The sequence below is a fragment of the Drosophila willistoni genome, chromosome 3R (genome assembly GCF_018902025.1).
Source record: "Drosophila willistoni isolate 14030-0811.24 chromosome 3R, UCI_dwil_1.1, whole genome shotgun sequence".
NCBI lineage: Eukaryota > Metazoa > Arthropoda > Insecta > Diptera > Drosophilidae > Drosophila > Drosophila willistoni.
Genome location: NC_061086.1, coordinates 18,770,374 through 18,784,415, shown reverse-complemented (window position 1 = coordinate 18,784,415; position 14,042 = coordinate 18,770,374). Strand labels below are relative to the sequence as shown.

The 14,042-nt window shown below is 36.9% G+C and overlaps 2 protein-coding genes across 8 annotated transcripts in view; one reads left to right on the top strand and one right to left on the bottom strand.

Moving 5' to 3' along the window:
- Positions 1–5,674, bottom strand: part of LOC6647203 (polypyrimidine tract-binding protein 1) — a 164,209-nt gene extending 158,535 nt beyond the window's left edge. For 3 of the 5 annotated variants that reach the window (XM_023178867.2, XM_047013496.1, XM_023178866.2), the window contains exon 1: positions 5,605–5,674. The gene's annotated coding sequence lies outside the window, so the exon portion shown is untranslated. The remainder of the gene's footprint in view (positions 1–5,604) is intronic. The other 2 variants (XM_023178863.2, XM_015177293.3) reach the window with 1 other exon arrangement.
- A 2,311-nt stretch (positions 5,675–7,985) lies between these two features.
- LOC6646848 (putative inorganic phosphate cotransporter) lies at positions 7,986–12,226 on the top strand. 3 transcript variants are annotated; one of them, XM_047013497.1, is made up of 4 exons: positions 7,986–8,143; positions 10,384–10,529; positions 10,643–10,750; positions 10,830–12,226. In XM_047013497.1, the coding sequence occupies exons 2-4, from the start codon at positions 10,512–10,514 to the stop codon at positions 12,117–12,119; spliced, it is 1,416 nt and encodes a 471-aa protein (XP_046869453.1). In that variant the 5' UTR covers positions 7,986–8,143; positions 10,384–10,511; the 3' UTR covers positions 12,120–12,226. The 3 variants fall into 3 exon arrangements, with proteins under 3 accessions (XP_046869453.1, XP_002070622.2, XP_023034637.1); XM_002070586.4 differs by having other exon boundaries at positions 10,614–10,750; XM_023178869.2 differs by lacking the exon at positions 7,986–8,143 and adding an exon at positions 8,743–8,792 and having other exon boundaries at positions 10,614–10,750.
- Positions 12,227–14,042: the final 1,816 nt, after the last annotated feature.

Below are 14,042 nucleotides of genomic sequence, written 5' to 3'. Positions count from 1 at the left end.
AAAAGAATTTCAATCAAACCCATTAACCCATTACAGTCTATTCATTCTAAATGAACCTCTTCTAAATGAACCTCTACTGCGCCTCTTAATACTAGTTTTGAAACTCTTCGAACTTTTCAAGCAAGCAAATTAGATAAAGACCTAAAGTTAAAAGTCCTTATCAACATTCAACTAGTTGCAAATCATTTCCATTAATCAAAATGCATTACTTGAAAAAAATTGACTAAATCTAAATCAATTTATGGGCAAAAAATGCTTGTGTTAGCATGACATCTTAAAATAAATTGCCCAAATGAAGGTCTCAAGTGAATATTTAGACAATCCCTTTGGGTAGTAGCACTTCAGGAGACCCAGAAATGAAAAAATCACACGCTCTCTTGACACCAACGAGACGGAGCGAACGAAAACCGGCAAATGCAACCCTAATTACATACAAATAAACCATCCTTTTCTTATCCTGTCGTCCTGGGGTTAAGGCCAACCCCTTTTTTTCGGGTTTGGCCTCCTAGCAACCAAATATCTTGAGACTCAACGAAACAGCGTCATAGAGAGCGATAGAGAGAGCTAGAGGACGCGGGGGCAAGGCAAGGCATTCCCCGTCGCACAGCTGTCGACTCATCATCTTATCAATCAAATGGCAAACACAACACGCATAAGGGCAGGGTGAGGGCGGGGTATTCGGGGGGAGAGCAGAGGAGTGAAAAGAGTTGAACACAATCAGAACAACACAAATTCCATTGAGCTTATGTTTGACATTTACGTGCGCTGTGATAAAAAAAATGTATATTTATATATATATATTCCACATAGCCCCCCTCCCTTCTTCAATCAGTGATACGAAGACGTTGTCGGATTCATTTCATTTCGATTCGGTTCGATTTGGTTTTTAGAGCAAAGGTAAGTTAAATGCCTGTCTGTGTCTAGGAGGTGTATTGGTGTGTGTGTGTCTATGTCCATCATCATTCTGACATGCCACATGCCACACATAATTCGCCTCATAACTAATTTGACAGCCGGAATCATCATCTTCATCAGAGCATTAAGCATTTGCATATTTCAACACCTTAACAAATTGCCCCAGACACTCCCCCACATCCCATACCCTGCCCCCCACTCTCCTCTTCCCTTGTGTGGCGTTGAAAAGTGATCAATCATGTCAAATATCAATAAATATTTAGATCTGGCGTCTGTTTTTTGCCTCAATCCAATAATAGTTTTTCTTTCCTTTTGCTGTTTGTGTTTTGCCACACATGTTTTTCATTTTCATCTCAATGAAAATAAACGCAAATTCATGATTTGAAACTTTCGATTTTAATAAAGTTACATTTACGTTAATTAAAATACTCATTCTTACACTTAAGAAATGAAATCACAATTTAATTATTGTTTACGTTTTGAAATGTATTAGTTATTCACATCTTTAGAACGATTATGAAGTAGAACTCAACGAGAAAATGTAATTATTAAGGATTTAATAAACCTATCTCCAGATACATAATATTAAATAGAACTTGCTCCTGTCAAAACCATTTTTTCTATACACAAAAACTAGTCAAGTTATAGAATTTTTTAAATAAGTCTGATATCTATTTGTGCCTTTTAAACATAGGAAAATTTAGTGGAGTCAGCTTTAAAATTTTATGACTTTTAAAGTTTTAGGGCATACCAAACTAAATAGGGTTACAACAATTAAAAAAAGATTTATGACAATAATTGTTCAAGTACTTAGCAGTTAATCGCCAAAAAAGAAAACGTTTAAACAGCCTAAAAACCAATTCTACAAGCTCTTCTCTTCCCAACAATGAGACGTCTTCATGAAGATTTCATCACTCATCCGGTTAATGTTGTATGTAAACCACAATTTTTATTTTCGATTTGTAAAGACTTGGTGGTAGGCGTAATCGTCTTGACCTTTTGAAAAAACAAGACAATCTCTCATTAATTTCAATTGCCAAATTCAAGGGCCAAAACTGGTTTCAAGTTCAACAGAAACCAAAACCAAAAAGCGAGCATCATTAATCATGTTTTTTCCTCGTTTTTTCGTGTTTTTTTTTTGAAGCCGTACCATGATTATTGTTACGCACATGCGTTAGTTAATTTGTATGGCTGCCTTAATTAACCGAAATAGACAAACCAAGCAAAAAAAACAAGTCAAGACTTAGAGAGAGCCGCGCACTTGTCAAGAGATTTCCCTTTATGAGAAACAGAGTGAAACTTGGGCTAGGAATCATTCGTAACGCATCGCAGCACAACGAGCCAAAGAAAAAAGAAACTACCCACCAAAAGAACACACACACACACACTCACACTCACATGACGACACAACAAAAGCACCGAAAATTTTCTGTGTGTATGGCTCTCAAGGTCAGGCATGTTGAAATTTCGATACTGGGCATTCAACTTGATAATTTATTAAACGCGTTTTTCTGTATTCACCATGTCTAGGGGCAAAGACAAGGGAACGCTAAAGGAAGGGAGGAAAGAGACCCCAAGCCAAATTAACTCAAATGCGCAAGCGTAACTCCGAGAACTTTTGCGCAGATACAAATTGTATGAATGTACTCACAACATGTGTGTGTGTGTCTGTGTGTGTGTGTAAGTGTGTCTCTCTTTGTGTGTTGTATGTGCGACTTTAACCAAATATGGATCAAACGATCTTCTAGGGGTAATAGATTGTTTCGATATCATGGGCGTAGACAAAACCAAACTACCGCCAAACAAATTTTGTTTTACTTCAGCAATAACAAAATAATAATGATCAAATTTTATGTTATTCCAATCTGTTTCTTTTGATGTGTATAATTTGTTCAAGATCTACCTAAATAAAGAAGTTTATTAAAGTTTTTTCCCTAACAAAAAAGGAAAGAACTAACATTAGATTCCTTCAAAGAGCCTTTTTGGGCTTGTTTACAAGAAAATTTGCTTTTCTTGATGATACAGATCTGACTCTGTACTGATATAAAATGCATTTATGGATTAATTATTCCAATACACATAAGATATAGACGAAAACCAATCTAATCAGCATCTAGTTTCATTTAACAGATATTTTTCAATTCTAAGTTAAACATTCACAAACAAATCGAACGAATTTAGAATTGCTTTTGGGGTTCTGGTCTCATTCCAAAGTAGAACCCCTTTTCACCCCTTCAATCCGCTCCGACCATGGCCTAGAATTATAAATTTATGTGCCAAGAACTCTCAATCTTTTTGAAATGAATAACGATTTTACGAAACATTTATCGACAATCAGAAAGTTCTTTCAACCCAGTGACTCAGTTAGTCAGGTAAAACGTGTTCTGACAAATGCTTTGATACATTTTATTTATGATTTTTTATTTTATAATACACAGCAGCCTTGGCCGTGAAATAAAAAGAAATGCAAATATTGCTTGTAAATTTGTTTTTTATCTCACGAAAACTTTTGATGCATCGCGCAGCAGCAACACTCAGAGATAGAGATGCAAAATAAGTTTTTACTGATAAGAAAAGATAAAAAGAAGTAGACTAAAGTGTTGAGTTTTTTTTTTGTCAACACTCTCCCTCTCTCACTCTTTAGATTTCTACTCAATCAGTACGTTTACTTTCGATTAGTAACAAAAAAAAAAAATCATAAAAATTTCCAGTCATGCAATTCGAGTTTGCGGCAAAAAAGGGGTAAACAATATGAATGAACAAGAAGGGTGATTGGTGGAGGCTAGGGGGTGGGGGATGGGTGTTCATCACAATTGGCGTCAACAACAACAACAATAGCAACAATTGGAGACGAGACGAGTCACTAAATCTCAGTATCCAGTGAAAGAGAGAGAGGAGAACCCAAAGCCAGACGCTAATTTGATATTTTAATGGCTTTTTGTGTTTGCAAATTACGTCCGTCTGTCTGACTGGCTGTCCGTCCGTCTGTTCCTCCCGTCTACTTTTCTAATGATCAAATGAGTCGAGTTTTTGTGTGTATCTGAAATAACGGCTATAGTTGTACGTAGAACACGGGTTTTTTCTACAGTGAAATTGCGTTTCATAAAAATCAATAGAAAAGCGTCTTTAAAAATTAAGTAAGTAAATTATATAGTCTTCGACCAATTAACCAATTAATAAAGGCCATCAAAGTAACAACAATTAGGTATTTGGACAACATATTTCCTTTTTTAGGCAATTAATTATCATTTCAATTCTCCATATCGGAACTTGGAATTCAAAATTTACTTCTTATAAAGACTAAGTCTTGATTAAACAAGAAATTTACTTAAATTTCAATTAGACACTATCGAAATAACAAAAATTTCTCTATTATTGATCTCAAATTTCAACATTGTTTACTTTTTATTGGCCTTTGACATTTCATGGCAATTAGTTTTCCCCATAAGGTTTTTCCAAATGAATTTTTCTACAGCAAAGTGCCAGACAGTATCGAGACATACATAATTAAAACAAAATTTGGAAAAGATATCACTTAAAAATATATTGAATGAGTCAGCGGAAACATATAAAGAAGAAACAAAAACAAGCAAAGTTAATAAAAAACATACCGGAAATTAATTTGGTCAAATCAACGTCGATTGCCCTTGTCTTTGATTCAAAAATTGAAGACATTTGTTTTGCTCTCAGCTTCTATTAACTTATTAAAACTTATTAAAACAAATAAGCAACTACTTTATAACTTACTAAGGATTTGCAAATGATAACATTATAGTTTTTAAAGACTTTTTCCAATATTTTACCAAGAATTGAATTATTTTGTATGTAAATCAAGCATGTTAACCAATCACTTATAGGAAAATTCAGTTAAAAATTTCCTTTCCACAGTTTTTAACTGCAAAGATTGTTAATATAAATTATGACAATTAAAGGATAGAAACGATATATTGCTATATAAATACATATATTTAAACAATCTGTTACTCTGACTTTAGTTAAATCCTAGTTAACTTAGGTTTTATTTGCTTAAGCTTCTCTATATTGGTAAGATTCCTCTAAAAATGTTCGACCAACTTGTTTAAAGTTTCTAATCAAGAATTTGCTTTATGGGATGATTTTAACATTAGCAGCAACTTTTTTTTCCAAGAGTCATAATTGTGATTGTAATTAAAATACCCTTTCGGATTCTATAGGGTATATATGTATGTGTTAACAAACCAACATTAAAGAGAGTATTGCCAGAGCATGGCACAGTGAACGAGCAAAGATAGAGAGAGAGAGAGAGAGCAAGAAAAGGGCCCAAAAAGAAGTTCGAAAATATGAGGTAAAAAAAAAAATTCAAGGTGGAATTATTATTGTTGGTTATTCGATTTTTTGGAATTACACAATAAGAAAAAGTGAGTAAATATATATACAAAAGACCTTTACATGTATGTGTGTGTATGTAAATATGTGTAAAGAGGGGTGTGTGTGTGTCAGTATGTAAAGTAAATAACGGCACAAAACAAAAACGAACAGAAGTGGGAGTGGGAGGAGAAGGAGTAGAAGTAACAGGAGCAAGAGAAGTAGGAGCAACAGGTAGATGAACGCACAAATAAAACAGACAATAGGCATGGGGGAGGGGGAGCAGAGCATAGAAAAATAAATAATTATAGTTAAATTAAAAAATAACAGAAAAACAAAACTTACAATTTGTTAGCAGGCAAATATGCTTGTGGCTGCTGTTGTTGTTATTGTTGTCGTTGTTGTTGTAGTTTACAAATTATTATAATTATTTTATTTGTTTTATCCACGTGAAATTTGTGTAATTTTTGAGCACTTTATGGATTGAACTTGGGCTTTATTTTGATTGATTTGCACTTGATAGAAATTTGGGATTGCATCCATTCAAACAATCTGCATATATCTTGAATTTGTGTGTTGGGAACTGTAAAAAATGCAACTAAATTGGAAAACGATTTAGTTAAAACAAACACAAGAAACTTACACTTTTCGAGAGGATTTTAAAAGAAAAAACATTTACACTACTTTATATAGACATATAAAGACATGAGAAGGACTAATTGTCCTGTGAAAAATGTATTTGCTCCTTCTTGCACTCGAATCGTTACGCCAGGAATATACAGAAAAGGGATACAAAACGAAAAAAAAAAAAACCGTAGATAAAATTTAAGAACAAAAATGAATAATAAAAAACCAAAGGAAAATAGTGAAGAAAAAATATTGAAACCGAAGGGAAATGGCAAAAATGAAACTGATTAAAACGAATTTCATATAATTTAAACAAACTGACACAAAACTCAAATTGCACTACACAGCAACAAAACACACACTCGCACACACACAGAGAGAGAAAGAGAGAGAGACTAACACATGCATATAAGCTTTTTTCACATTTTATTTGTGTTGTTTTGTATTTATTTATTTGTCATCGGCGCTGCCGGCTTTTTCTTACAGCGTTGATGCAATTTAATAGGCGAACACGCACGTAATTTCTTTACTCTCTCGGGATATTTGTTTAAACAATTAAACACACATGCTTGCACATACACACTAACACACAGCCATACAAACACACACACACACTGATACAGGACATTGGCGGCTTTAGCTTTGCCGCTTCTTTGTTGTTGCGTTTTACGCGTTGCTTTTTACTTAAACCATTTTTAACTTAACACACATACACGTGATTTTGGCGTTTTGCATTTACCGTTGTTTGGTTGCTTTTATTGTATGCTTCATTTAATTAAATCAATTTATTTCGCCGTCTTCTTTCCGCACGCCGATCATACTCCGACACAAACAACCGTTACAATTCGACTTTTCTTCACGACTGCAAAAAAAAAAAGACGAACGGCGAGCGAAAGAATAAACCAAAAAAAACGAACGGCGAGCGAAAGAAAAAACGAAAAACAACGATCGCTTGAAAACAAATAATATATTCGCCGCCATCCCCCCGCCATATGTTTTCGCCGTAAAAAGTGAATATTCGCTGTGAATGAATTCCGCGCGATTCGCCTCTTCCGAGCGAGGGTGCAACTCTAACATTCGCCGCATTCCGGCGATCACTATCGAGGCATTGATTAAATCTATAGCATACTTTTAGGTGCTGCGTTTTGGTCAGCTGTATCGGCGAAATGATCGGTTATCGATAAATGATCATTTATCAACAACTGAAAACGCAATGAGCGCCAAATTGTAAATCCACGTGATATATTTTTTTATGCGATTTCTAGACAGGGTATATTAATCTTTTTAGCCACAGGCATAGCCATAGATTTTATCAGCATTATACAAAATGCTTTGCAGTTGCTTGTATATCGTAATATTCTATGGATATATTTGGTTTTTTAGACAATTTTGTAATTGAGTAAACAATAAAAGGTTTTTTTTTTTAATATTTTAGCAATTAGTCCACTTCTAAAATTACTTTCTTACAACATAAAAACCTTAAAAGATTTTGTTTCTAGACCAACATTACTACTGGCCATCTCTATCGGTGTCAGAATTTTTAACTGATATTAAAAACCCATTGTAAATACATATATATTTATTGCTTCAATTTGAGTGGTTCCATTTTTAGAAACGCGTCAATAATTTGACATAGAAAGAGTATAGAGAGCACGCTATTAAATCGCAATAAGCCCTACACTTTGCTTATAGTAACTAGAAGAACGCAGATTCAACGCTTTGATATTGTTATTATAAACACAGTCTGTCTGCCTCTCACTCACTCTCTAGCTCTTGCTCTTTCGACCACCCTCACGATCTGTCTGTCTCTTGTGGCTATGATTCATTGGATAACTTGTCCCTTAAGCGCGTTTTTTTCTTTCTTCCAATTGTTATAAATTGATTGGCGCACTGCTTACATTTCGAATCAAGTTCATCTAATTTCTAATTCACATTCGAGCGAACAAAACGTTGGGAGTAGTTGTGTTTCGAGCGCCTCACAACAAGTAAATGAATACGAATCGAGCGCAGTGCACAAATAGAACAAAAAATAAACAACAACAACAACAACCACAAACACAACAATAAAAAACAAAAAAAAATAAACAAAACCCCCAAGCAAATAGAAAAAAAACGAAAAATTTAATTAAAATTTGTTATTAATAGAAACTATAGCTAAAACCAAAGTGCAAATAGTGAAAGATTTTCGCCTGAACATTCGGCTCGGCTCTAAGCAAATTGTTTGACTTTTTTTTTCGCTCCAATTGCAACAAAAAAAGTGAGTGTTGGCTTTAGCCATTCACAAATTCATTATTCATAACCGGATTACAATATATTTACATATATACATATATATATGTATATTTACAAATACCCCGCTCACTTACAAGTTAAATGGAAGTGTGCCAATTGAAAAGAAATAATAATAGTAATATGAAAACGAGGAAAAATGCCTGCAAAGATATTGTAAAATTTAAATGAAATAGAAACATGCAAACAATGTATTTTGTTTGGTATTATTTTTACTGTTTGTGTGTGTGTGTGTGTGTGTGTGAGTGTAACTGCACTCGTGTTCGTGTGTAACTATTGTTGTTTGTTTTTTCAATAAATGCGAGACAAAAATGCCAAACATTATTAAGACTTCAGCAATGCGAATCAGTGGCTGATGCAAACGGGGGGAGATGTACCTACATAGGTCTTTTCTCCAATTTTACTTTACCTTGGCATACATTTTGGTGACCCCAATCAGTGTAGCATTGTTGACAGTGTGACCGTTTATTTAGTGCGACCATGCTTTTATGTGATTCTACTAAACTTTAAATTGTAATCGAAACAAATCGGCTAAATCGGCTTACCTCAAACAAATGGCATGAAATTTAATTTCTGAGAGCACAATCTCAGCACTCACTACTCGTAAACAATGTGATGTGAGTTCTAATTTTGTCATTTCTTTTCTATTGGGTGGGGGGTGGTGTGTGGGTGAGGTGATGTGCCAAATACATACGTATGTGGGTGGAGGTCTCCGACATCCATACATTGTGTCTCTCTAAGGCTATTCGAGTAATTTACAAAATTTGCACTAAAATGTAAACAAAAATTTGAATGTGCAAATATTTGCATGGGCCCAAAAAATATGCTTCGAACATTGCATTGTTTTTAGGCGGTATAACATACTGTTGGGTAGGTGGTAGATGGTAGATGGTATCGATTAACGCCATAGCTACTCCTGCACTGCACTAACCATTTGTAGGGCCACGCATCTTCTGGTTTTGGCACATTTAGAAACTTTTTGAAACAATTGAGAAAGATGAGAAAAAAAATAGAAAAGAAATTGCATATAGAATCTAACAATAATAGCAGCAACAGCACAAACAACGAACGGCTTTGCATTCAAATGTGTCTACACTTGGAAAAAATAAAGTGTAACTTCATTTGGAGAAAAAAGATGTTTTGTGCCCCTTGAAAGAATAGTGTAGAACTTTTTATCCAGGCAGTAGACTTTTTTCTCGCTTATCATAATCTAATCTTTAGCTGAACTCATTATCTTTGAAAGGGAAAGACTTGCCTGGAAAAGAAGAACTTTATAAGGTCTTGACGATATCCTATGATTGATTTAAACACATGAGAAACTAACTAAAGAGTTCAGCCTAAATATGGTCTGGCCAATCTATTCGAAGTAGATTATTTCTTCGAGTGTCATTGAGTTGACTGTGCATCTGCATCTAGCACCAAAAAGTATCTTGTTAGCTGCGCAGATACAATTGTAAATGCTGAGATTTGAATTTCTCTTTTGTTTTTGTTATTTTTTCGTTCCCATCTACCCCTACCCCCCATCTCTTCTGCTCTTTCCCAATCTCCTTGATATTATCGACAAAATTTGCACACTAACATACACTCAATGTGTGTGCCAGCGTGTGTGTATGTCCAGAGCACAAATCTGTAACGGGCTCAGGCATATTGGCAAAAAAATAGAAAGGGTAAAAAAAGAAAACAATTGTTGAAATAACAAACAAGTAGAATTTCAGCAGAAGAACCATCTATGTATGTATATGTGTGTTCGGTGTCGGTGTCCCTTCAACAGGAACTCCCTAGTTATGCTTCATTCATGTCTTGTTTTTCTTCAAACGTCACGCCTGAATAATCAAAATATACTAAATAATATGGATGAATAGCTTCGAAATATGATTGGATACATATATTTTAAGTAGATATGCAATCAATCAGATTAGCCTTTTGACTTTTACATGAAAATATCAATTATATAATGCTTATTCTTAATTGAAGATTAGTTTTTAGTTGCACCGTAAGAGAACTGTTAGATGGGGTTGATAAAATCAAGAATTTGGTTGGGTGTTCCACTTACTTATCAAAAGAGCTTACAAGTTTGAATAACTTCTCAAATTCGCAATGCTCTCATCGTAAAAATATTGAAATATTTGTAAGGTCAGCTTAGAAAATTCGTCACTCTTGATTGATTGACTGACCCACAATGCAACGAATTTGTTATTCTGTTTTCAGTGACCATTAGGAACATTTGAATTACAAACAAACAAAAAAAAAAACACTAAAATCATACGCAAAAGAAAAGGAATCAAAATCAGCTCCACTTATGGCAGTCATGGACACGGCGAGTTCCAGGGAACTGGATGTTGAGACAGAGAAAGGTAAGTGGGAGTGGCAAACTGGTTAAATCTCTTTCAAGCATCTCATAGCAAAATATACAATGTCCATCGTCTCATTGCCGTTAGTACCCCGAATTGGTCTACGTCATTTACAGGCACTTCTGCTCTTCATTGGTCTGGTGGTCAACACAATACTCCAATTCAATGTGGGAGTGGCCGTGGTGGCCATGACAAAGGCCACATCCACAAATGTGGATACGCCGGTAAGTAACTACTCACTACGCCCCCCAATCCCCAGTTTCCGTTCAGAAACGAAAGTTTTTTGTTTTTTATTCTTTGCAGCACTTCAACTGGACCGAACAGGAAAAGTCTTATATTTTGTCCAGCTTCTATTGGGGATCGGCGCTGACGCAGTTTCCCGGTGGCTATCTATGCAAACGCTTTGGCGCCAAACTGGTGCTCTTCTTGGGCAGCATTGGTTCGGCTATGCTGAGTGCTGGAACTCCGCATGGCGTCTATGCAGCCGGTTGGCAAGCCTTCTGTGTGATTCGTTTTCTGCAGGGTCTGTGCCAGGGCGTGACATTGCCTTGCATACATCAGCATCTGGCCAACTGGGCCCCGGAGGTGGAGCGCACCCGTCTGGGTGCCTTTGCCTATACAGGGTTCGATTGTGGAAATGTTTTGGCCATGTATGCAGCAGGCGTGATAGCCAGCTCCTCCCTGGGTTGGCCTGGCATAAGCTACTGCTCGGCGGGATTGGGTCTTGCGTGGTCCTTGCTCTGGCTATTGTTGGGTGCAAATCGAGTCAATGAGGCCAGTTGTATTAGTACGGCCGAGAAGCGTTATATAACCGGCGATTTGCAGCGTTGCGCTAAGCAAGAACGTAAAATGCCCATACCCTGGCGAGGAATATTCACCTCGGCTCCGGTCTATGCGTTGCTATGTGCCCGTTGTGCGGATACTTGGGGTCTGGCCACCATGCAGGCCGAATTGCCAGCCTATTTGAGTGGCGTTCTGGAATTGAAGATGGAGAGCAATGCCTTGTTTTCGGCCCTGCCGTTCCTTTTGATGTGGGGCATGTGCTATGTCTATCTGATCGTGGCCGATACAATACTCAAACACAAGTGGTTAAGTCTCACGGCCCTGCGTAAGGTGTACAATAGTATAGCTCTCTGGTCGCCAGCTCTCATTATGCTGATTCTGGGTTTTGTGGGCAGAGATCAGAAACCGCTAGCCCTCGTCCTGTGCACTCTGAGTGTGGGCGTTAGCAGTGCGGCAACAATTGGCAGTGAATTGAACACCATCGACCTCTCGCCCATACATGCTGGCATTCTGGCCGGCATAATGAGCACCTTCACCAATCTGGTAGCTCTGATGACGCCCCTTGTCGTGGGCGTTCTGGTACAGGATCCCACTCAACGTAGCCAATGGCAGGTGGTCTTTACAATTGCCGCCTTCTTTCTATTCAGCGGCAATGTCGTCTATTTGATATGGGGCACAGCAGAGACACAGCCATGGAATAACTGGGGCAGGGAACAATCCCATCTGCCAGAGGAGGAGCCATTCGAGAATGCCAAACTCGAAATTGCCGGAGATGGAGCAACATTCAATGGTGTTTGTAAGTCCACATGAGAATCATTTCAAATGAAAACATAACTTTTCAATGTACTTAATTACATTTATTTATAAATACTATTTCGACAAAAAAAAATAAATCATTCAACTATTTTGTACAGAGAGTAGCAAATTGTGTTGTTTTTTTGCTATGGACTTAGATTTATAGTAAGAAAATTTTTAACAATTTTCTCACAAATGATTATAACTGGCCAAAAGCCAATGAAAATTGTTGGCCCACCTGAAAGAGGAAAATTGTTTTCCACTCGATTCATAGCTAATTCACTTAACTTAGAACAGAATCATGACCATTGCAGAGGGCATTTCAAAGAGGTAGTTATCTTTTTAAGCGTACAATAAACTTTCAAAAAGACAACTTAACAAAATTTAAAATTTTCCCTTGAATAGGTTTTGAATGTACCATCAAGAGACATTGTTTGTATTGACTTTAAGCCTTTTGCATAAATATTGTGTGAAGAGTAAATACAAAGCAATGTTCTAATCATGATTTATAATGGTGAATTATATATAAATATATAAATACTTTTGAGTATTGCATTTGTATGGGGGCTTAGATTCAAAAAAAGAGGCATTCATTTTATTAGCCTTTCTGTGCACCTGGTCAGACATGGACATGGACATGGACCATGGCAAGTTGATGGCCATCTACTACAAGTTTTGGTTTTTGTTGCTGCATAAAGAAGACATTAAAAACTGTGCACAGACAACAGCAACAGCAACAGCAACAAACAATAGACATAAATAAATAACAGCTGCTCGCTTTCCGTTTTGTGTTGCATATTTATAGGCGCATAAAATATTGTCGTTTATTTTTAATTTAATGACAAGAAATTTGTGCGCGTCTTCTCTTGGCTAGGAGGTTTGCTTTTGTCCCACGTAATTTCCATTTGGTAATGGGCAACTGCCTGTGGCAATTGTAATCTATCTTCCGTTTCAACCCCTCCCCGCCCACCCCCTCCCATCTCTATCCATATCTGGATCCATTGCCCCCTCCTTTGACACTCTTCTGGCAACAACGAGAAACAATTACAACAACAAATATCACTTCACATGGTCGAAGCAGATAATAAGGGGCCAATGTGGTCAGAGGAGCCATCTGTCAGAGGGTAAGAGAATGGTGTGAGATGAAATGGGATGGTGGTGGGGGTCCTGGTGGGTTGAAGGGGGATGTTTAGTGCGCTTGGCACGTTGATAAAACATTTCATTTCGTTTCGTTTCGTCTCGTCTCATTTCGTTTTTATTTTATTTACAATACGCACGCAGTTTAGGTTTGAGCTTCTGCTTTTTTTTTTTGTGTATTTTGAAGAGCGCGTTATGTATACGCCATGTTGTACGGCATGGTCATCAGCATCATTTGAATTAAACGCAATCATTTTGGGTCATTATTTGGATACGTGCGCTAAATGAGACGCGACGCAAAACGCCCACCATTAGCACTTCCCTCCCAATGTGGTCATGAGGGGGGGCTCGGAGGGCAGGGGGAAGGCATTTGAGTTACGTGCGTAAAGATTGCGTTATTTATAACTGTCCGTTACATATTCCCCCTATGCCACCCCTTGTAACTTCGTTACAAGTTACATATGCTCACATTTGAAAAAGGAGGCAGGGCGGGCCGGGGCATGGTCATGGCTTTTAGCAAAATTAAATGTTACGTTTAAAAGTTAACACCTCATCGTGGCCAAGCGAAGCGATTGCTAATGATGCCAGCATAATGCAACTTCATATCTACTAAAGCTAAAGTAGCTTCCGCCTGCTGCCGCCGCCTGTTTGATGATTCTTGATGCCTGCCACATGCCACCTGCCGCCTTCTGACTGCAGACGCTCAGGCTGATGCTGACAGCGTCCTTAATTAAAAGCAACTTGCAGCTTTATTCGCCAAAAATAAAATAAAAAACAACAACAAAACAACTACAACTTCAA